Genomic DNA, 24,530 nt, shown 5'->3' with positions numbered 1-24,530 from the left:
GAATGAGATTATTAAAAACAAAATGAAATATTGTTCAAATTTTTACAGAGAAAAATAATTTAAAAAATGTTGTGTCATTTTTCCAAATACCCTTTTATTTATTTTAGTATTATTATGAATGATAATGTCATGATAACACTAGTAACAATAAAACTGATATGATATAGTATGAATCAAAATAGTTGCACAGTATTAAGAATACATCTTCTGAACACATCATGGATGCTTAAGAAGCATGTATGGAAACAGTTTCCTCACTGCATTCTTGAGCTCCTGGTTCCTCATGCTGTAGATGATGGGGTTCAGGGCTGGAGGCACCACTGAGTAGAGAAATGCCACCACCAGGTCCAGGGATGGCGAGGAAATGGAGGGGGGCTTCAAGTAGGAAAATATGCCAGTGCTGACAAAGAGGGAGACCACAGCCAGGTGGGGGAGGCACGTGGAAAAGGCCTTGTGCTTGCCCTGCTCAGAGGGCATCCTCAGCACTGCCCTGAAGATCTGCACATAGGACACCACAATGAAAACAAAACAACCAAATGCTAAAAATGCACTAAAGACCAGAAGACCAGCTTCCCTGAGGTAGGCATTTGAGCAGGAGAGCTTGAGAATGTGGGGGACTTCACAGAAGAATTGGTCCACAGCATTGCCTTGGCAGAGGGGCAGGGAAAATGTGTTGGCCATGTGCAGGACAGCATTGAGAAAGCCACTGCCCCAGGCAGCTGCTGCCATCTGGGCACAAGCTCTGCTGCCCACGAGGCTCCCGTAGTGCAGGGGCTTGCAGATGGCAACGTAGCGGTCGTAGGCCATGATGGTGAGAAGGGAAAACTCTGCTCCAAACAAGAAAGCAACGAAAAAGACCTGTGCAGCACATCCTTGATAGGAGATGGCCCTGGTGTCCCAGAGGGCATTGGCCATGGCTTTGGGCAGAGTGGTGGAGATGCAGCCCACGTCAAGGAGGGCGAGGTTGAGGAGGAAGAAGTACATGGGGGTGTGGAGGTGGTGGTGGCAGGCTACGGCGCTGAGGATGAGGCCGTTGCCCAGGAGGGCAGCCAGGTAGATGCCCAGGAAGAGCGCGAAGTGCAGGAGCTGCAGCTCGCGTGTGTCTGCGAATGCCAGCAGGAGGAACTCAGTGATGGTGCTTCTGTTGGACATCTGCTTTTTTCGGGATGTGGTCCTGAGCAAAGAAGAGGATGAGAGTAATAATGTACAAGAAATGTATCAGAGGGAGACAAATTCAGTTTCTCATTTAAAATCATTGCCTATATTGTGTACTTTCTGGCAGACATTTGGCAGATCCCTTTCATGCATCATGATTCATTCTGCTTGAGGCTGTCTCTTGGAACAGGGGGCTCTACTGTGGGTAATGCAGGAGCCAGTCCTGTCCTACAGCAAGAGGTGAAGAGGAACATGGGGAAATGTCAGTTTCTCTTCCCTCCTGATCTCAAAGAGGTTTTCCCCAGTGTTGCTCCCAGTTCACCAAACTGCAAGGCAGAATTGTGGAGGCTTTTTTAAATTTTATTTTAAATTTTTGTTTTTTTTGAGTTTTTTGTTTCAGCTGTCCCACCACTCCTGAGGAATGTTTCCGAGCCACCGATCCTGGCTATTTCTACTGGACTCAAAGGGAATCCTTGTAGATCATTATCAGAGAAAAAGGGACTGTTACTTTAGTGCACAGTGCTCTTTAGGGAGGACAGCCAGTCTGTCCATCAAGTACAGTCTCAGCTGCCCCATGAAAGCTGTAGGAAAGTTCTATTCACATGTTTGATTGAAAAGAACAAAGACACTGCTGAGAGCAGAGGAATCCAGGCTCAAAGTGTCCATCTCCAGATGCCTCACCCTGTCCCCCTACTCCCTTTCCCCCAGGCACACTGAGGACTCACCCCATGGGCATGTGAAACCCCCATCCCCAGCCAGCCTGGGAACAAGACCAGCAGCAGCACGGCCAGCTGGAGAAGCCAGGAGGAATGCCAGCGTGCTGCTGCCAGGGGAGGCAAGGCCAGGGAGGGACAGACGGACACTCAGCAGACCCTCCTGTGCTGCAGCTCTGCCTGCAGAGGAGGCAGCTCATCCTCATTGCAAATGATCTGTGCTCACTTCAAGCTTGCAGAGACCTCCCAAAGGCAGAGCACTGGGCATTGGAGGGTTTGCAGCTCCTAAAGAAAAGCTAGGATAAAACCTGAGAGGACCACAAAATGATGATATTGGTGTAGTCTGTGGGCTGAGGTGTGGGAAGGGACTTTATAAAGTTCATTGATTCAATATTGATCTCTCACTGCAATGCTCTAGCAGTCTCAGTCTGCAGTACAAACCTGACCACCTATTACCATGAAACCAGCCTCCATTCTACCACAGGTATCTGCAAGCACAGGCTACAGAAAAAGTCTTGCCTTTCAGGTAGCCCCTGCCTTGGTCTTCCTTTTCAAAAATCCAATCATAAATGCCATTCTCTAAAGCATTTTCTGCTCATTTCTGGAGAAACAAAGAAACTCACCCAGACAGATGCTATCAGCCATCAGATGTGCCAGCTGTACAAGACCCCTCTGGCAACCCCACCTGCAGTGCCCTGCTGCCAGAGCCTCACGGTGTCAAGAGCCTGCAGATGTGTCCTGCCACACGCTGTCCTCTGTTGTTGCGCTCCTCAGTGCCTCCAAGCCCTCTCTCCTTCTCTCCTGTCTGTGTGCCAGCTGCGGTCAGAGCCCCCAGCCCTGCTGCGCTGTGCAGAGGAGCTGCTCCTGAGCACAGCTGTCTCTCTGCAGCACTTGCCAGGAGCTCCCCTTGGGCCCAGGAGCCCGGCCCAGCTCAGCAGCACAGCACCCGACCATGGCATCACTTGCTTTGTGCCCTTGGGCTCCCTCAAGGTGTCCCCAAGGCCTCAGGGCTGACAGCTCCCCAAGGCAGCAGGGTCTCTGCTGGGGTGTGGTGCCTGAATTAGACTGAAGTCTTCGCTGACTGCTCCTTGCTGAACTTGGGAGAGACTGATTTTAGAAGTGTGATTTATGCTACATAAGTTTGATTGTCCATCATGAGTAAAATGATTCCCTCCCTTAACTCCTATTGTGTTCCCACTGCATGACAGGACACCTCAGCCACGACTACCACGGATCATTTCACCCCTCTGAATGTGTCCTAACAAGAGAGGGGGGACCTGAATGCTCTAAATGGTTTTCCATGCAGGGAACTGGACACTAAGACACCGTTTGTTGAGTTTTCCCCGTAATCCACATGGAAGATCCTCTACCCATACACAAATCTCTTCTTCCCCTGTTACTTGACCAGCACGGTGACTGTGATGTGGAACACCCTCATCACTATGCTGGTGCCTCCCAACAAACACCTGCAGATGCCCGTGGTCTTCTTCATCTTCCCTGCAGACCTTGTACAGCTCCAGCACCCTGCGCCAGATGCTGGCCAGCTTCCTGGCTGAGGACAGCACCCCCTTTGCTCACAGAGGTGGCAGCACTCTCAGCTGCACCTTCTGCATGACCACAGTGCTTCCTGCTGGGGACCATGCCCTACGGTCAGCCCTGGGCTGTATGCCACCCCTGTTCTCTGCAAGGCTCAAGAAGTGGAAGGTCTGACTCCAGAAGGCAGCCCTACCTGAACCAGGGGAATTTCTCTCCTGTACAGGAATTCTTTCTCCTCCTCCCAGCTACAGTTCTGTGGCCCCAGTGTCGTGGAAACCTTCCGTGGTTTTGCCCCATTGCTGGAGCTGTTCTGCAGTGCCACGGTGATACTCATGGTTTTGCTTTTGTAATCTGTATTTGTATCCAATCTTCCTGTTCCTAATCATGCAGTTTTCATGTGTGTGTGTCCTGTGTTGGCAGACTCAAAGCTTTATCCACCTGCTTTTCTGTCCTCACAAGTGTCATTGTTTTCTATAACACCATCATCTCTCTCCATGTGAAGCGCAGAACAGCGCATAACATAAGCTACTAATACAATCGCAAAGGAAAAAAAAAATCAGTATCTTATGCCCTTCAAACATTTGGTACAGCATTTTGTTTAAAGCAATCATAACATTAATCTTTCCACACAGGAACAGGACATACTCATTGGCATGAATAAATGTTTCTCTAGTAGAGAGAAGAACTTTTGGTCTTCCTCCTCGGAGATTTTAACCAAGCTCTTTCCCAAACCATCATCATCCTCCCAGTCAGTCCTCAGGTTGCTTAGAGGTGGTGTGGGAAGGATGAGACAGGTTCTAGTGGATCTGCAGATGTCATCATAAGACCTCTCTCAAAGACCTTGGAAAGGCCAGATAAAGGAGAGACGTTACTCGGGATTTTGAAAAGCCAGACATGAAAGGCATCTTCTACAATAAGGGTAAACAGGAGGACAATTAAGCCTAACTAAGGATTAAAATGCTATTATTGAATCTACACCTCAGATCAAATCTAAATTAAAAACCTCAACACTTGTCCTTATCCCAGATCTTGAGCAGGCACATTGAGCAGAACCTTAGTCCCTCACTTGAACCCTTTGCCATTCCCTTAACCCTGGAGGGTGACCTCTACTTCCTAAACATTAACTTGATCATCTAACCCCCAAAGCCCTCCACCATGCACACAGCACATCTCAGCTTCAACCCCACTCCTACACCTAACTTCAGCTTCTTGTCCGCTTGGGGCAGGGCAGGGACTGTGAGGTCCTGCAGCAGTCCCATGGCATTGGAAGAGACATGTGAGGTGACAGGTATGTGATCAGATCAGAGGCCACAAGGAGGAGCTGGCTGGGAATGCTGGGATGGGATCAGGTGTGCCTCAGGATGTGCTGGGCCTGCAGGAGGCACATGGCTGTGAAGAAGGCTGGGAGGTCACTTCTGTCTGTGCAGCTGACGGACCTGCATGAGGAATGTGGCACAGATAGGGGCCATAAAGGCCAGAAGCATGCACAAGGCATTGAAGATGATGGTGAGGCACCTTCTGTTCTGGTCAGGCGAGAGACCACAGGAAGGCTGATGGCATGGGAGTCATGCTTGAGGTAGAGCTAGTGAGACCATAGAATGAGAGAACGGCTCCTGTTGGAAGGGACCTTAAAGGTCAACTAGTTCCAACCCCCAGCCATTAGCAGGGATGCCCCCCATGAGATCAAGTTGCCCAGGGCCTCATCCAACCTGCTCTTGATCAGCTCCAAGGATGGTGCACCTCTAAGGTCTCTCAACAAGCAGTTCCAGTTCCTCAGCTCTCTCTGAGTGAAGTTTCCTCCTAACCTCTAGTCTAAATCTCCAGTCTTTAACTTTAAAACCATTCCCACTTGTCTTGTCATACGATTGAGCAAATAGTCACTCTCCATCTTTTTTAGAAGTCTCCTTTGAGTACTGAAAGGCCACAAAGAGGTCACCCTGGAGCCTTCTCTTCTGTAGAATGATCAGCCACCAAGTATGATGGAGAGAGGCTTGGCAACTACATCAGCCAGTTCCCTCAGGACTTTGGGATGCACGTTATCAGGCCCCATAGACATGTACCTGTTTAGTGTCATCAGGTGGTCTTGGATCTGCTCTTAACTCCCACCAGGTTGGACTTTGCACCCCCAGCCTCCATCTACAGGTTCAGGGAAATGAAAGACTTGGGAAACCTGACTGGCAGGGAAGATTGAAGAAAAGACGTTGTTGAGTCCCTCAGCCTTCTCCATGTCTGTCATTACCAGTGCACCCTTCTCATTCATCAGAGGGCGTACACTCTCCTTGGCCATTCTTTTCTGAGCAGTGTATCTGTAGAATCCCTTCCTATTATTCCTTGCATCCCTTGAGAAGATCAGTTCCATCTGTTCCTTAACTTTCCTTATTCCATCTCTGCATATCCAAAACAGAAACATGCATGAGAGAAAAAAAATAACGCTGATTCCATAGAAGCCATTCTGGAAACAAAACTTGTAGGTAGGAAGCGCAGTTTTGTGGCAGTGCAGAACTGATGTGCACATTGTGCAGGATGCTCCTAAAGATCTTTGTATCCTTTTCCCTTCTAACTACCATGCCACTGCTGTCTCAGGAATGGAGGAGCCAACAGAGGTGAGACAGATACTCTGCGATCATGAATGTCATCAGAAGGCTGATCCCAATAAGATATGGAGAGGTCAAGAGCAGCCTGGACAAGAGAGATGTGATGTGTCGGGGTGGGAAGAAGAGCTTGGCCAGCAGAAACTTATGATTTCATAGAAGTAAGAGGGTTTATGTAATGTGGATGCTGTGGTAGCACTGACTTAAACTAGTCACATATAGCCCTTACCTTACATGAGCCAGTAATTTTAATGCCTAAACCTAAATGTTACTACAATACTCAGAAAGGAATCTTTTTTTTTTTTTTTCTTTTTTTTTCTCTTGCTAAACCTATTGCCTTCCCTTAACAGTAACATGAAAACTCTCTGTTTAACTCTAGACTCCTTGGCAGACCTAAAAATACCCTAAACCGTAGAGCCTGTCCATACCTTAACCACAGACACGACACCACAAGCAGAACAACACACACTCCCACTAAAACTTTGCTTAGTCTCTAACCAAGAAAGAGAAAAACAGGTACCTACGGGGCTAGAGAGAAGTCAGCTCTGCCTCGGGATCTCCTGCCTCTGCAGGAGCAATGTGACTGAGGCAGGGACTGTGAGGTCACTTCTGTCTCTGCACTTGATAGGGCAGCAGCAGGAACGTGTCACGCAAAGGGACTGTGAGGTCACTTGTGTCTGGAGGTGGCAGGTCACCTTTGACTTCTCAGCACTCCTACTACTCTGTTTTCTATTCTGTACTCTAGCACTCCTAGACATCTGTATTTAGTAAAAGAGTTCAAGGATGAGAAGAGCATGTATTGAGAGGAAGGCCATGAAAAGCCAACAGGAGAAGGGCCATTTTCTCCCCTGCAGGGGACTGACCCTGAGCAAGGCCCAGCTTGGGAAGCAGCCATGTGGGACATTCATCCCCAAAAGATCCTATGCCCCATGAGCACCCAGTGTCCACCAGGTTTGAAGATACTGTAGAGAAGTTCTCAGAAACACTGCCAGGCACTGCAGATTGATAGGTTCACTGAGAGTGGAGGGGACCTCCAAAGACCATGTAGCCATCTACACTAGCCAAGCATGGACACCTAAACCAGGCAGCCCAGCCCATTTCCAGATGGGCTTTTGTATCTCCAGTGATGGAAACTCCCGTACTTTTGGGGAAACACGATTCAGTGCATTTTGCACTTTCATTCCCATAGTTGGAAGGGGATGGATTCCCAAAGTGCGGCAAGATGATGGGTTGTATCCTAGTTATTTGAAGTTTCCTGTTCTTGAGTCTTGCAACCTGAATTTTCCACAGATGTCCCAGGATGGTAAACGGATGCTCAGCTGTCTACTAGGAACAAAGGAGAGTATCTTGGGTTCCCAATGGCCATTTCAGCTTTAGGTCAATTTCTGAAATTCACTGAAGAAGGGGTGTTGTCTTTGAAGAGGTTTTATGTGCTGGACTGGGCTGTAGTTGCAGGGGTAAAGACCACTGCCAGCAGTAGAGGTACCCTTGAACTCCACCTGGCTGCACCTGAATCCCTCAAAAGGCTCTGGTCTCCTGAAAGCCCTTTCTGATAGCTGCAAATCCAGGGAAGTACTTCAAATACAACCGGGTCTCTGGTGGTTTTCCCTGATTGCTTATGGTCAGACAGCAAAGTTCTGTGTCAATACCCAGTAATTTCATTAGTACTTTACTAATAGAGCAACTACTCATCACTTCAAATGATTTAATCCCTTCCATGGAATGTCACACAGTGTAGTTTCTACCATGAAGAAATGTGAATTTTCAGGATGTATTTTCATCGCAGGAGAAGAAATACTGGTGTTCATCTGTAGTTGCATTGTCCTCTCATAGTCTGTCACGATGTGCTCCCTCATCTTCCAGGCACATCCACAAGTTTTGATTAAACAGACAATGCTGGATGTAGCTTTTCCAGCTGCTTGTCTGGACCCATGCACTTCCCATGGTTCTGGTTTTCCCTCCTCTTACTCTTTGATCATTCAGACTGCTCTCACCAACACAGTTGCTGCTTTGAGCGTGAGGTAGAAGCAGCCCAGCTTGCCCATCTATCAGCAGCCTGTAATTTTTTTCCTTAGCAAGAGCCTCATCCTTTATCATTGAAATAATATGGTATGGATCAATGCTAATACTATTATTCATAATTTCATATCTATCAGTATAAAATACTTCTTGTATATTCAATCTTTTGGGAAGGTAAACCTCAGAGAAGGAATAGAAGATGAGTTTTTTTTTTTTTTAATTTTTATTTAATTTAATTTTATTTTATTTTTATTTTATTTTATTTTATTTTATTTTATTTATTTTATTTTATTTTATTTTATATATTTTAAATTGTTGCCTGTTTTCAGTTTATTTGGTTGGAAATAGGAAAAACCCATCTGCACCTGTGTACAGCCACATCTCTTAGGAAAGCAGGTAGGAGCTGCTGCAAAGGGGCTGTAACATGCAGCTTCAGCCTTGAGTGAAGTCTGGTGTAAGGAAATGAGAAGCAAGCACCAGGTGGCCATTGAGAGAAATGGTAGGGCTGGTGGTGAGGAGCAAGGTTGTCCATGCAGTGTCAGACCTCCAGAGTCTGCTTTTCCTCCCCACACACATCTCCGAGGGAGAGAATCTGGATCAATATCAATTAGGGAATAATACTCCCCCCAAAAAGTCAACTCAAAGCATCCTTTAAGATGAGACAAGATTTTTATTATGTGCTCTTCCTCCTTAACTACACCATGAAAGCTCTACAATTAGCTCTACAAGTCTTGAAGCCGTGAATAAAACTATAGAGGGGATGTTAGGAGTTTCTGCATTTTAATGAGTTCCATGGAGCATTTTGGTGCTGAGTCTATGAAGTTCAGCTACTGAGAGGGCAATGATGCAACTGCTAGAGAAAGTAAACTCAGGAGGACAAGTTGAAGTGACTTGGAGTATTAATGAGTCCCACTGAGGGCTGTTACTAACAAAGCCTCCCCAGGGACTTGTTAGGGCAGATAATTGGAGGCCATGACTACAGACAGGCAAAGCACTGTGCTGAGAAAAGTTTTGGTTCGCTTTGATGAAGCAGAAGGGCCAAGGCCTGCCACCAGCTACTGGAGGGGAGATCCTGTACCCCATGTCTGGCTCTGGGCTTTTCCTGGGTATCTGTGGGATGTGGTGGGCAGTGTGATGCTACAAGAGAAACACTGGTAAGACACCTCCCAGCCTCTTCACATGGTAGCAAGGAAGCAATGATGGCCCATCACAATGAGTATAATGTGTCTCCTCATAAGCTCTAGACAAAGGGACAAAAATGTCCGGGCTGTTGTGTCCTTCCATTCTTGCAAACACCCACCTCTTTTTCCTCTACACTGTATCACACTTAGTCCTATTTCCTTGAAGTCTACAGACACCTATCCCTTTTCACCACCTTGCTTTCATCCTGGCATTTTCATCATTTCACCAGTGTCTCATCAACACTCACCAGCTGTTCCTTGAAACACAAAGTTAGGGTCTGAGCACAGACACTCTTTGGGTGACCTTGGGCACCACAGCACAGACCCTTTGAGGGATATTTCTTCCTCCTCGTGACAAGAGCCAACCTTCCATGGTGCACTTTGTGGCAGTTTTTTCTCTCCTGCTCTTTCCTATTACCACAGAAAGCTCCATCAGGGTGGAAATCCCTCCTGAAGTAGGCATCCCAACCCAGCAGGCTCCCTGCGACCTGTCAACCAAGCAGACACAAGTCACCTCAGCAGCAGCTTCCAAGCCAGGGGCCTGCTGCTGCCCTTGCAGCTTCTTGGCTAGACACAGCCAAGCCTTGTGCCTGCTGCTGTGCAGTCATGAACTCAAGCAGAAGGGACAGGACAACCCATGTTGGGGCCTTCTTTCTGTCTGGGTCCTCCTGGGTCTTGAGGCAGAGGGGATCCCCCAGTCAGCATGCCAAGCAGGTGCCTTCTGCTGGCCTAGCAGGGCCACAGCCAGATGTCAGCCCAAAAGTGCAGCTCCCAGGGAGAAGTCAAGGCCGACCTGCCAAATCCAGAAACAAGTGACCTCACAGTCCCTTTCTGTGACACGTTCCTGCTGCTGCCCTATCAAGTGCAGAGACAGAAGTGACCTCTGCCCTTGTGAGGCCCCACTTGGAGAGATGCATCCACGACTGGGGCCCCCAGCACTAGAAGGATGTGCATCTGTTAGAATAGGTCCAGAAGAGGGCCACAAAGATGATCAAGGGGCTGAAGCACATCTCCTATGAAGAAAGGGTGAGAGAGCTGGGGCTGTTCAGACTGGAGAAAAGAAGGCTCCGGGGTGACCTCTTTGTGGCCTTTCAGTACTTAAAGGGGGTGTATAAAAAGACGGAGAGTGACTCTTTGCTCAATCAGATAATGACAGGACAAGGGGGAATGGTTTTTAGCTAAATGAGGAGAGATTTAGACTACTGGTGAGGAGAAAAATTCTTCAATTAGTGGATAGTGAGGCACTGGAACAGGTTGCCAAGAGACCTTAGAGGTGCCCCATCCCTGGAGCTGATCAAGAGCAGGTTAGGTGATGCCCTGGGCAACCTGATCTCATGGGGGGCATCCCTGCTTGTAGCCAGGGGGTTGGAACTAGATGATCTTTAAGGTCCCTTCCAGCAGGAGCCATTCTCTGATTCTATGGTCTCACTATCTCTACCTCAAGCATGACTCCCATGCCATCAGTTTTCCTGTGGTCTCTCACCTGACCAGAACAGAAGGTGCCTCACCATCATCTTCAATACTTTGAACATGCTTCTGCCCTTTATGGTTCCTATCTGTGCCACATTCCTCCTGTTGGTCCATCAGCTCCACGGACAGAAGTGACCTCCCAGCCTCCTTCACAGCCACATGCCTCCTGCAGGCCCAGCACATCCTGAGGCACACCTGACCTCATCCCAGCATTCCCAGCCAGCTTCACCTTGTGGCCTCTGATCTGATCACATACCTGTCACCTCACATACCTCTTCCAATGCCATGGGACTGCTGCAGGACCTCACAGTCCCTGCCCTGCCCCAAGCGGACAAGAAGCTGAAGTTAGGGATAGGAGTGGGGTTGAGATGTGCTGTGTGCATGGTGGAGGGCTTTGAGGGTTAGATGATCAGGTTAATGTTTAGGAAGTAGAGGTCACCCTCCAGGGTTAAGGGAATGGCAAAGGCTTCAAGTGAGGGACTAACATTCTGTTCAAGGTGCCTTCTCAAGGTCTGGGATAAGGACAAGTTTTGAGGTTTTTAATTTAGATTTGATCTGAAGTGTAGATTCCATAATAGCATTTTAATCCTTAGTTAGTCTTAATCATCCTTCTGTTTAACCTTCTTGCAGAAGATGCGCACTGGCAGATTTCAGCCCAAAAGTGCAGATCCCAGGTCTATGTCAAGAGTGACCTGCCACCTCCAGACACAAGTGACCTCACAGTCCCTTTCTGTGAGACGTTCCTACTGCTGCTCTATGAAGTGCAGAGACAGAAGTGACCTCACAGTCCCTACCACGGTCACATTCCTCCTGCTGGGGCAGGAGATCCTGAGGCAGAGCTGAGCTCTCAGAGCACTCCCATCCATCTCCTCTTTGTGGCCCACAAGCTGATCAGATCCATGGCCCCTCACATTCATCTTTGTATGCCACGTGACTGCAGAGCAATCTCATGGTTCCTACCCTTCCTTATGGGCCAAGCACCTTAAGTGCTTAAGATAAGGGTTAGGAAAAAGGCTGAATGTGAATAAGTGAATGCAAAGGTATCAGGGCTTTGGGTGTTAGGCATTCATGCATGGGGTTCGGGACTAGGGCTCAGCTTTCTGTGATAGAGATTAATCAAATATTTATTGGGAGGGTTTGGTGTTTGGCTTGTGGTGTCAGGTCTGTGGTTAGGGTATGTACAAGTTCTTTGGTTTTGTTTAAGTCTGCAAGAAGTTTAGGGCTAAGTAGAGCATGTTAATGGTAGTGTTAAGGGCAGGGATCAGGGTGAGCAAGAGACTAAGGGCGATGTAATGAGGCTATGGACTAGTTTTGGCTTCAAGGGATCTTGTGGTCAAATATTAGAGCAGTGGATTCCTGTCAGGGTGTGGAGTAGCATTTAGCTTTATGGATTAACGTTACAGGTTAAAATAGGGCAAGGGCCTCACATGACTGCTTTAAGTCTGCTTTATGGTAGGATCAACATTACCTGAACATTCTTACCTCTGCAAAATCATTAGCTTCTGCTGTCCACGCTCCTTTGCCCTCCCACAAGTCTCACATCTCTGTTGGCCAGGCTTCTCCTGACTTCCCCATATCAGTCATCTTCTTAGGGGAAGTTTGGAGAACCAGCATGGAGAAGGAGATAAATGTCTGTAGGAGCACCCTGCACAATGCGCCCAGCAGTTGTGAGCCTAAAGGCACAGCTGACACCTCTGACATGACAACCCCTATCCAAGACCTCTTCCACTATGGGGCCTACCAGCTACTTAGAAAGAGCCGATCTCAGAAACTACATGCACAGCAAGTGCCTTCTGCTGCCCTACCATGGACACTGGCAGATGTGAGCCTAAAGGCACAGATCCCAGCCAGGAGTCAAGGGTGACCTGTCAGCTACTTCAGAAAGCAGTCACCTCACAGGCCATTTAACTGCCATTCACTTAGTGCTTCTGATACACCACTAAGCTTATAATACCACACCTACCAAACACCCCCTTTTTTGGCCAGGAGCTGCCCAGGTAGAAGTGATCTGGTTGTGATCCTCCAAGCTCATGGCACACCTGCTGGGCTCCCAGCCTTTCTGACACTCAGGAGCCAGTTCCGTGCCAGTCCTGTGAGGTGCTAGGGCAGGAGGGACCTTGCAGACAATGTTCCAGCCCCATGCCTGTTGGCGGTCTGTCAGCTCCTTGTGCACAGTGAAGATCACGCTCACATCCAGAAGCCTGAAGCTGGCCTAGCAGACACTCAGGGAAGCGCCCTCCAAGCCCCAGCCCCAGCCCGAACCCCAGCTGACGGTGCTGTTCTGCAGAGGAAGGGGTTCTGGTGTCCAGGGCATGGGGGCACTCTGCAGGGCCGTGCTGGGCAGGCTGGGAGGCTGGGCAGACCCAGCTCATGGGGTCACTGCCATTGCCCCAGGGCTGCAAGGAATCACTTGCCAGGCTCCTTTGTTGGGGCTTTTGTGTGCCCTGGAGCTGCAGTGCTCTCCTCTGTCTGCTCACACAAGATTGAGCACTTGAGCTCTGCTCAGTCCACCTCGGACAGGCTCATGCTCTGTGGGCTCCATTCACTGCTGTCTCCTGGGCTCAACAGAGGAGTCCAGTGAGTCCTGATGTGTTGGGATGCCTACTTCAGGAGTGGTTTCCACCCGAATGGGGCTTTCTTTAGAATTAGGAAAGAGCAGGAGAAAAAACTTCCACAGAGTGTACTTTGGAATTTTGGCATTGGCCATGAGAAGGAAGAAATGTCTCTCAAAGGGTAGTGCTGTGGTGCCAGAGGTCACCCAAAGAGTGTCTGTGATCAAACCATAGCTTTGTGTTTCAAGGAACAGCTAGTGAGGGTTGACGAGACATCGTTGAAATGATGTAATATCCAGGATGAAATCAAGGTGGTGAACAGACATAGGTATCTGCAGACTTCAGGGAAATAGGGAAAAGTGTGGGACAGCACAGCAAAGTCTGGAGAGGACAAAGAGGTGGGTGCTGGCAAAAAGGACATTTTTGTCCCCTTGTCTAGAGCTTATGAGGAGATGAAATACAGTCATTGCAATGGGGCCTCATGGCTTTCTTGTGACCCTGTGCAGAGGCTGGGAGTTGTCATACCATTGTTCTTCCCGTGGCATCACACTGCCCACCACATCCCACAGACCCCCAGGAAGAGTCCAGAGCCAGACTTGGGGGTGCAGGATCTTCTCTCCCAATAGCTGGGGTCAGGTCTTGGACCTTTTACTTCACCAAAACCAACAAAAACATTTCTCAGCACAGTGCCTTTGCCTGTCTGTAATCAAGGCCTCCAATTATCTGCCCTAACATGTCTCCGGAGAGGCTTTCATAGTAACAGCCCTCAGTGGGGCCCATTAATACTCCAAGTCACTTCAACTTTTCCTTCTGACTTTGCCGTCTTACATTGTTGCATCACTCTCCTCTCAGTACCTGAGCTCCATAGACTCAGCACCAGAATACACCACAGAACTCATTAAAATGCAGAAACTCCTAAGAAGCCATATCTCTCCCATCATTTTCTTCAAGTCTTCAAGCATTGTACAGCTAATTGCAGAGCTTTCATTGTATAGTTAAGAAGAAAGATTTCAAAGAGTATCTATTAGATATACGTCTCATTTTGAAGGGTGAATTTTGTTGTGTTTCAATTCAGATTGTCATTCTCCAATTGATAGTGATCTAGGGCTGCTCCTAAGGAGCTATACATAGGGAGCAAAAGCAGACTCTTGAGGTCTGACACTGCACGGACAACCTTGTTCCTCACCACCCCAGCCATGCCATTTCTCTCATTGTCCACCTACTCCTTGCATCACTTTTCCTTATACCAGACTTCTGCACTGAAGTCTGCAGCTGGATGTTACAGCTCCTTTGCACCAGCTCCCACCTGCTTTCCTTAGAGACCTGGCTGCACTCAGGTGCAGGAGGGTTTTCCTAATTCAAATCAAATCACGTTCCAATTTTCCAAAAAACGGAGTAAGCTCCTTCTCTTGTACGCCTCCTGTGAGATTGGCCTTTCCAAAAGGATGACTGCACAAGACCTATTTTATACTGACAGATAGGAAACTATAAATAATAGTGTTAGTATTAACCCATATCATATGAATTCAATGAGAAATGATGAGGTTCTAGCTAAGGAAATAATTAGACAGACAATTAAATAGATGGTCAAGCTGTGCTGCTTCTACCTGAAGCTCAAATCAGCAACTGCGTTGGTGAGGGCGGTCCGAGTGATCTAGGAGTAAGGGGAGGACAAACAGGAGAACCATGGGGAGTGCATAGGTCCAGACTGGCAGCTGGAAAGGGGACATTCAGCATTGTCTGTTTAATCAAGACAGCTGGATGTACCTGGAAGATGAGGGAGCACACCATGATAGACAAAGCGATGACAAAGCAAGTAGAGGTGAAATTCAGAATTTCTTTTCCTTCAATGAATATACATCCTGAACATTCACATTTCTTCACGATAGAAATTACACTTCGTGTGTAATGTTTCATAGAAAGGATTGAAACATTTGAGGTGATGAGTAGTTGCTCTTTTACTTAAGTACTAAAGAAATTACTGGGTATTGAGTCAGAGCTTTGCTGTCAGACAATAAACAAGCAGGACATGCAAGAGACCAGAGCCCTTTGGAGGATTCATATGGAGCCAGGTGGAGATCATAGAATCATAGAATATCCTGAGTTGGAAGGGACCCTTAAGGATCATCAAGTCCAACTCTTGACACCGCACAGGTCTACCCAAAAGTTCAGACCATGTGACTAAGTGCACAGTCCAATCTCTTCTTAAATTCAGACAGGCTCGGTGCAGTGACCACTTCCCTGGGGAGCCTGTTCCAGTGTGCAACCACCCTCTCTGTGAAGAACCCCCTCCTGACGTCCAGCCTAAATTTCCCCTGCCTCAGCTTAACCCCGTTCCCGCGGGTCCTGTCACTGGGGTTAATGGAGAAAAGGTCTCCTGCCTCTCGACACCCCCTTACGAGGAAGTTGTAGACTGTGATGAGGTCTCCCCTCATCCTCCTCTTCTCCAGGCTGAACAGGCCCAGTGACCTCAGCCGTTCCTCGTACGTCTTCCCCTCCAGGCCTTTCACCATCTTCGTAGCCCTCCTCTGGACACTCTCCAACAGTTTCATGTCCTTTTTATACTGTGGTGCCCAGAACTGCACACAGTACTCGAGGTGAGGCCGCACCAGCGCAGAGTAGAGCGGGACAATCACCTCCCTTGACCTACTAGCGATGCCGTGCTTGATGCACCCCAGGACACGGTTGGCCCTCCTGGCTGCCAGGGCACACTGCTGGCTCATATTCAACTTGCTGTCTACCACGACCCCCAGATCCCTCTCTTCTAGGCTGCTCTCCAGCGTCTCATCGCCCAGTCTGTATGTGCAGCCAGGGTTTCCGCGTCCCAGGTGAGAACCTGGCACTTGCTCTTACTGAACTTCATGCGGTTGGTGATCGCCCAGCTCTCCAACCTATCCAGATCCCTCTGCAAGGCCTTTCCACCCTCATTCGAGTCCACAGCTCCTCCACGTTTGGTGTCATCAGCAAACTTGCTCAAAATACCTTCTATTCCTACATCCAGGTCGTTTATAAAAATATTGAAAAGTACCGGCCCTAAAATGGAGCCTTGAGGGATCCCACTGGTGACCGCCCGCCAGCCTGACGCAGCCTCATTTACCATAACCCTTTGGGCCCTGCCCGTTAGCCAATTGCTCACCCAAACTCACGCAGTTCCACCTGTGCATTGCTTTCCTTATCCCATCCCTGCACACCCAAAACTGAAATATGTAAGAGGACCTGGGAAAAGGAACCCTGGATCCATAGAAGCCACTTGGGAAACAAAATTTGTAGGTAGGAAGCACAGTTTTGTGGAGGTGCAGAGCTGAAGAGCACATTGTACAGGATGCTCCTAAAGACCCATGGGTCCTTTTGCCTCCCGACTACAATGCGACTTCCTTCTCAGGAATGGGGTAGCCAACAGAGGTGAGATAGATACACTGAGATGTTAAATGTCATCAGAAAGCTGATCCCAATAAAATGTGGCACAGTCAGGAGCAGCTTGGACAAGAGACTGTAGATGCTAGATGCTACACTAACACTGATTTAAAACAGTCATGTATTGCCGTCACCTTATTTGAACCAGTAATTTTAATCATTAAAACTAAATGCTACTAAATACTAAACACTACTCCACCTCTCTGAGAGGAATCCACTACTCAAAGTATGCATTGAAGCAAAACACAGCCCATAGCCCCTTACCCTTACCATTCCCTTACCTTTACACTCCTGCTTACCCCAATCCCTACCCCAAACACTAACATTAAAATGCACTATTTAGCCCTAGAGAAGTTGTTGGCAGGCCTTAAAATTCCCTAAACCACAGGGCTTGCCCATACGCTTATGACAGACCTGATATGCACAGAAGAACACCAAAGATTCCCATTAAACCTGTGTTTATCCTCTAACCTAGAATGGTGAGCTCTAGTCCCTAAAGAACTCTAGAGAGGTCAGCCCTACTTCAGGATGTCCTGACCCAGCAGGAGGAATGTGACTGTGAAGTCACTTCTCTCTTTGCACTTCATAGGACAGCAGCAAGAACATGTCACAGAAAGGGACTGTGAGGTCACTTGTGTGTGGAGGTGACAGGTCACCCTTGCCTTCTCCCTGGGATCTGCACTTTTGGGCTGACATCTGGCAGTGGCCCTGCTAGGCTAGCAGAAGGCACCTGCTTGGCATGCTGACTGGGGGATCCCCTCTGCCTCCAAAGCCAGGAGGACCCAGGCAGAAAGAAGGCCCCCAGATGGGTTGTCCTGTCCCTTCTGCTTGAGTCCATGAGTGGGCAGCAGGAGGCACAAGGCTTGGCTGTGTCTAACCAAAAAGCTGCAAGGCCAGCAGCAGGCCCCTGGCTTGGAACCTGCTGCTGAGCTGACTTGTGTCTGGTTGGCTGAGAGGACACAAGGAGCCTGCTGGGTCAGGATGCCTACTTCAGGAGGGGTTTCCACCACAGGGATGCCATACGAGCAGTGGTGCCTTCTCACAAGGAACCAGGCCAGCTTCCTACAGAGCTGCCTTATGAGATATTTGGGTCCATGGCTATGGCTATTGTCTCAGCCACTAAAGCTTTTGAGGAGACAGCTAATCATTAAAGCACCAGAGCCTAATTGACTCCTCATGGGCTCATCAGCAAAGCCCCCAGAGAGGTGATTATAATGCCTTGGGCTGGGCCTGTGCTGCTGAGCTGGGCCGGGCTCCTGGAACATGAAAAAAAAAACACATTTCAAAAAGTCCCATGAAGCTGATAGACATCTGTGCCCAGGAGCAGCTCCTCTGCACAGTGCAGCAGGGTTGGGGGCTCTGACTGCAGCTGGCATGCAGAGAGGAGAGAAGGAGAGAGGGCTTGGAGACAGTTTTGAGTGGGAGGATGCTGAGAGCTGCCTGCAGGAGAAACCTGCACAGCCCTTGACAAGGTAAGTGTCTGGCTGCAGGGCCATGCAGCTGCAGGTCCTGGAAGGGTCTCGTGCTGAGTCTTGTTTCTGGGAGTGGGCAATACAGTAGGCTTTGAGAGTCCTGCTAGGCTGCTCTGTGAGGTGAGGAAGTCTGGCAGAAACCCCTTGGAGTATCATAATCTAGCTACTCCTGGTCATATAAGACAGGGATGGCCAAACTCCTAAAGAAACTGCAGGGGATGCAGATTGGATATTGGGATACCCCAGCTTGCAAATATCCAGCTCTGTCTGTGGGGCATCCTCCTGGACTGTAGGCTGCTCTCCAGCAGGATGCAGCTCTCTCGAGGCATCCCTGTGTTATCCAGGTGCCCCAAGGAGGAGGCAGTTCTGTGTTAAGGCCATGTCCGTGCTGCTGGATGGCTGTCTGTGGGCAGCTGGAGTGAGGCCTCTGCACCCCTGGCTAGGAGGGAAGAGCTGAGATCCTGCTCATGCACCTGCAGACAAAGTGAATATTCTGTCCATCTTCACTTCTACTGCAGCTTCTGTGCTCCCAGCTGTCTCAGCTTTCTTCTCAGAGAAATCCCTGACCACGTTCATCATGCTAACCATTACAGGGATAACTACTAGATAACAAAAGAAAATTCTACCTTGCTCAAGCAAGAAAGCTGCAGGAAAGTTCTCCTGCAAAGAGAGAGGTTCAGGCTAGGGCATGCTTTAAGACTTGCAATGGATTTCCTGAGAGAAGTTTGTTATAACGTTTCTCTGCCATCTCATCTTCAGCAGACAACTGTGTCCAGAGTCAGCAAATGCCCAACGTCAGTTCTGTGAGTGAGTTCCTCCTGCTGGCATTTGCAGACACGCGCAAGCTGCAGCTCCTGCACTTTGCGCTCTTGCTGGGCATCTACCTGGCTGCCCTCCTGGGCAACGGCCTCATCCTCAGCGCCGTAGCCTGCCACCACCGCCTCCACACCCCCATGTACTTCTTCCTCCTCAACCTCGCCCTCCTCGACCTGAGCTGCATCTCCACCACTCTGCCCAAAGCCATGGCCAATGTCCTCTGGGACAACAGGGCCATCTCCTATCAAGGATGTGTTGCACAGGTCTTCTTTTTTGTCTATTTTATTGGAGCAGAGTATTCCCTTCTCACTATCATGGCCTACGACCGCTACGTTGCCATCTGCAAGCCCCTGCACTACGGGAGCCTCCTGGGCAGCAGAGCTTGTGCCCAGATGGCAGCAGCTGCCTGGGGCAGTGGCTTTCTCAATGCTGTCCTGCACACAGCCACTACATTTTCCCTGCCCCTCTGCCAAGGCAATGCTGTGGACCAGTTCTTCTGTGAAATCCCCCACATCCTCAAGCTCTCCTGCTCAAATGCCTACCTCAGAGAAGTCTGGGTTCTTGTGCTTAATGTTTCTTTAGTCTTTGGTTGTTTTGTCTTCATAGTGCTGTCCTATGTGCAGATCTTCAGGGCAGTGCTGAGGATGCCCTCTGAGCAGGGCCGGCACAAAGCCTTTTCTATGTGTCTCCCTCACCTGGCCGTAGTCTCTCTGTTTGTCAGCACTGCTGTGTTTGCCAACCTGAAGCCCCCCTCCATTTCCTCGCCATCCCTGGACCTGGTGGTCACACTTCTCTACTCAGTGGTGCCTGCAGCTCTGAACCCCCTCATCTACAGCATGAGGAACCAGGAGCTCAAGGATACAGTGAGGAAAATGTTTCCATACATGCTTCTTAAGCATCCATGATGTGTTCAGAAGATGTATTTCTAATAACGTGGAATTTTGATTCATATTATGCTATTTCATTTTTATCTTTACTAGTGCTATCATAACATTATCATTGATAATAATCCTAACAGAAATAAAAGGGTATTTGGGAAGATGATATAATATTTTTTTTAATTATTTTTCTCTGTTAATATTTTAAATATTTTTTTTTTATTTTATAATGCAATTCTTAGCATTCTGAATGTTCCGTTTTGTGTTAGTTTTCACCACATCATCTGTGACCCAGAGGCTTTCTCTGAATGTGTTTATCCCTAAATGACACCTGGCCTCTGTTGTGGCATCTTGTTCATAAAATGAAGTTGCTCAGTGCTCAGGGCTCTTCTTCCCAATCTGGAGTGAAGAAGACAATCAGGGAATACCAGGCTCAAGGCCTCGGTCTTGTACTTGGGTGCCACCTGGACACAGGGGCATGAGGGCATGGGGTGCTGGGTGAGGGAGTCAGGGCTGGACTGAGTCTTTACTGGTGGATGCCCATTGCCCCTGGAGACCCTGACCCGTCAAGAAGCAGCTTCTTGGGATCGACAAGTGACAGGACTGGTGGCATCAAGGAGGTATTGCGAACCACCAGAATATCCTAAGGGTTGTCCTGGGACACTGTGTGCCTTGTGTTGGGTGGGCAGTGAGTGGATCATCACAGTAAAGTTAAGCCAAAGGATGCATGGACTGATGGGAGCTCTGCAGTGCCAGGACACACAGTAATTACCCAGTAATTTATTTAGTACTTAATAAAACAACACATCAGCTCAAAAGATTCCATCCCTTCCATAAAATGTCTCATGTGAAGTGTAATTTCTATCATGAAATGTGATTTTTCAGGATGTACATTCATCGCAGGAGAAGAAATACTGGTGTTCACCTGTACTTGCATTGTCATTGCTTTTCTATCATGGTGTGCTCCCTCCCTCATCTTTCAGTCACAAAACCCATCTTGATTACACAGACCCTGCTGAATGCCCCCTTTCCAGCTGCCTGTCTGGACCTGGACTTCCCATCTTTCCCCTGGTTTGCCCTCCCCTTACTCTTTGACCATTCAGACCGCTCTCACCAACCCAGTTGCTGCTTGGAGTTTCAGTGAGTTCAAGCTCACCCATCTCTCAGCAGTCTGTCTAACGTTTTCCTTAGTAAGACTCTCATCATTTATCATTGAATTAATATGATATGGATGAATATTAACACTATTATTTTAAATTTCCTATTAATAATTTTAAAATACATTGTGTACGTAGCCATCCTTTAGGGAACGTAAACATTACTGGAGGCAACCAAATTAGGAATTTGAACTGTGTTTTCTTGGAAATTCCAGTGTGTTTTCCTGTTCTTTGTTTTTAAATAGGTAAAAACACCTTTTCCTACCTATGCAGGGCTCCAAAGGAGAAATCGTAGACCAATACCTATCGGAGAATGATGCTCTAAACTGAAACACAACAAAATTCAGCCTTTAAAATGAAAAAAGATTTTTATTAGATGCTCTTTGAAATCTTCCTCCTCAACTACACCATGAAGGCTCTCTGTAGTGGGTTTATGTGGCAAGGTTTTGGTAGCAGGGGACCATAAGGGTGGTTTCTGTGAGAAGGATCTAGAAGCTGCCCCATGTTTGGGAAGGGCCCCACTGGTTTCCAGAGCTGAGCCAATAAGCGATGTTGTTTTGCGCCTCTGTGAGAGCATATTTAAGACAGGGAAAAAAACGCTGCGCCACACAGCAGCCGGGAGAGTGAGAGGAGTGAGGAACGGCCTTGCAGGCACCAAGGTCAGAGTAGAAGGAGGGGGAGAGGTGCTCCAGGCGCCGGAGCAGAAGTCCCCTGCAGACTGTGGTGAGGACCATGGTGAAGCAGGATGTCCCCCTGCAGCCCATGAAGTACCACGGTGGAGCAGGGTTCCACGCTGCAGCCCGTGGAGGAGACCACGGTGGAGCAGGTGGCCCTGCACCGACGGAGGCTGCTGCCTGTGGAAGACCCCTGCCGGAGCAGATTCCGGGCCAGACCTGTAGCCCGTGGAGAGGAGCCCACGCAGGAGCAGGTGACCTGGCAGGAGCTGCTGCCCGTAGGGGAGCCAGGTTGGAGCAGTTTTCTCCTGAGGGATGGACCCCGTGGTACGGACCCATATCTGGAGCAGTTCTGGAAGAGCTGCTGCCTGTGGGAAGCCCACGCCGGATCAGTTCATCAAGGACTGCATCCCGTGGGTGGGACCCCACAGCACAGGGGACGAGAGTGACCGAGAAGGAGCGGCAGAGAAGAAGTGCTGTAGACTGACCATAACCCCCATTCCCCCGTTCCCCTGCGCCGCTTGGGGGGAGGAGGTGGAAGAGGGTGGTTGGGGGGTGGAAGGTCTTTTTGGTTTCTTTCCTTTGTTTCTCACTTCTCTAGCTTGTTAGTAATAAGCAATAAATCTTACTATCTTCTTATGCTGAGTCTGTTTTGCCCGTTACAATAATTACTGAGTGATTTTCTCGTCCTTATCTCAACCTTTGAGCCCTTTTCACATATTTTCTCCCCATTCTTCTTTGAGGAGGGGGAGTGAGAGAGCTGCTGTGGTGGAGCTTGGCTGCCCACTCGAGCGGAACCACGACACGCTGCTATAGAGACGACAGGACTGCCACCTAGATCCACAAGGTCTAATCCAAACACACTGCTCCTAACTGTGGCAGCTGGGCTCCTGAACCTGAGCCCCTCCTGGATGCTGGGGCTGCTCCCCCAGCTTGACAGAAGATGGGAAGAGAAGGATACTAAGACCAATGAAAATCCAGTGACATTTTTATTGTCTTTCTCTACCAAGGAAGCCTGGTTCTGTATGTACATTAGGTGATCAAACCTTACATCAGATGTAACATTCAGAATGCTAAGAATGAGATTATTAAAAACAAAATGAAATATAGTTCAAATACTAACAAAGAAATATAACTTAAGAAATGTTGTATCATTTTCCCAAATACCCTTTGATTTCTGTTAGGATTACTATTAATGACAAACTTACGATAACACTAGTAACGATCAAAACGGTATGATATAATATGAATCAAAATATTTGCATATTATTAAGAATAGATCTTCTGAACACATCATGGATGCTTAAGAAGCATGTATGGAAACATTTTCCTCACTGTATCCTTGAGCTCCTGGTTCCTCATGCTGTAGATGAGGGGGTTCAGAGCTGCAGGCACCACTGAGTAGAGAAGTGTGACCACCAGGTCCAGGGATGGCGAGGAAATGGAGGGGGGCTTCAGGTTGGCAAACACAGCAGTGCTGACAAACAGAGAGACCACGGCCAGGTGAGGGAGGCACGTGGAAAAGGCTTTGTGCCGGCCCTGCTCAGAGGGAATCCTCAGCACTGCCCTGAAGATCTGCACATAGGACAGCACTATGAAGACAAAACAACCAAAGACTAAAGAAACATTAAGCACAAGAACCCAGACTTTTCTGAGGTAGGCATTTGAGCAGGAGAGCTTGAGGATCTGGGGGATTTCACAGAAAAACTGGTCCACAGCATTGCCTTGGCAGAGGGGCAGGGAAAATGTAGTGGCCGTGTGCAGGACAGCATTGAGAAAGCCACTGCCCCAGGCAGCTGCTGCCATCTGGGCACAAGTTCTGCTGCCCACGAGGCTCCCGTAGTGCAGGGGCTTGCAGATGGCAACGTAGCGGTCATAGGCCATGACAGTGAGAAGGGAATACTCTGCTCCAATAAAATAGACAAAAAAGAAGACCTGTGCAGCACATCCTTGATAGGAGATGGCCCTGTTGTCCCAGAGGACATTGGCCATGGCTTTGGGCAGAGTGGTGGAGATGCAGCCCACGTCGAGGAGGGCGAGGTTGAGGAGGAAGAAGTACATGGGGGTGTGGAGGCGGTGGTGGCAGGCTACGGCACTGAGGATGAGGCCGTTGCCCAGGAGGGCAGCCAGGTAGATGCCCAGGAAGAGCGCGAAGTGCAGGAGCTGCAGCTCGCGCGTGTCTGTAAATGCCAGCAGCAAGAACTCGCTCACAGAGCTGACATTGGGCATTTGCTGACTCTGGACACAGTTGTCTGCTGAAGATGAGATGGCAGAGAAACGTTATAACAAACTTCTCTCAGGAAATCCATTGCAAGTCTTAAAGCATGCCCTAGCCTGAACCTCTCTCTTTGCAGGAGAACCTTCCTGCAGCTTTCTTGCTTGAGCAAGGTAGAATTTTCTTTTGTTATCTAGTAGTTATCCCTGTAATGGTTATCATGATGAACATGGTCAGGGATTTCTCTGAGAAGAAAGCTGAGACAGCTGGGAGCACAGAAGCTGCAGTAGAAGTGCAGATGGACAGAATATTCACTTTGTCTGCAGGTGCATGAGCAGGATCTCAGCTCTTCTCTCCTAACCAGGGGTGTAGAGGACTCACTCCAGCTGCCCACAGACAGCCATCCAGCAGCACGGACATGGCCTTAACACAGAACTGCTTCCTCCTTGGGGCACCTGGATAACACAGGGATGCCTCGAGAGAGCTGCATCTTGCAGGAGAACAGCCTGCAGCCCAGGAGGACAACCCTCAGACAGAGCTGGATATTCACAAGCTGGGGTATCCCAATATCCAATCTGCATCCCCTGCAGTTTCTTTAGGAGTTTGGCCATCCCCGTTTTATATGACCAGGAGTAGCTAGATTCTGATACTCCAAGGGGTTTCTGCCAGACTTCCTCACCTCGCAGA

The 24,530-nt window shown here is 48.7% G+C and overlaps 3 protein-coding genes across 3 annotated transcripts; 1 reads left to right on the top strand and 2 right to left on the bottom strand.

Moving 5' to 3' along the window:
- Nucleotides 1–216: 216 nt before the first annotated feature.
- Nucleotides 217–1,152, bottom strand: LOC311216108 (olfactory receptor 14A16-like; the record flags this gene model as incomplete). Its single annotated transcript, XM_084297654.1, has 1 exon — nt 217–1,152. One exon carries the CDS (start codon nt 1,150–1,152, stop codon nt 217–219), a length of 936 nt encoding a protein of 311 aa, XP_084153780.1.
- Nucleotides 1,153–18,888: 17,736 nt separating this feature from the next.
- LOC311216107 (olfactory receptor 14J1-like) lies at nt 18,889–19,824 on the top strand (the record flags this gene model as incomplete). Its single annotated transcript, XM_084297653.1, has 1 exon — nt 18,889–19,824. One exon carries the CDS (start codon nt 18,889–18,891, stop codon nt 19,822–19,824), a length of 936 nt encoding a protein of 311 aa, XP_084153779.1.
- A 3,097-nt stretch (nt 19,825–22,921) lies between these two features.
- Nucleotides 22,922–23,857, bottom strand: LOC311216106 (olfactory receptor 14J1-like; the record flags this gene model as incomplete). The annotated part of the gene is made up of 1 exon (XM_084297652.1): nt 22,922–23,857. The coding sequence occupies one exon, from the start codon at nt 23,855–23,857 to the stop codon at nt 22,922–22,924; it is 936 nt and encodes a 311-aa protein (XP_084153778.1).
- Nucleotides 23,858–24,530: the final 673 nt, after the last annotated feature.

Source organism: Netta rufina (genome assembly GCF_964035555.1).
Source record: "Netta rufina genome assembly, chromosome: 18".
Classification (NCBI taxonomy): Eukaryota; Metazoa; Chordata; class Aves; order Anseriformes; family Anatidae; genus Netta; species Netta rufina.
Note: the sequence above shows the minus strand (reverse complement) of the source record. Positions and strands in the feature narration are given on the sequence as shown.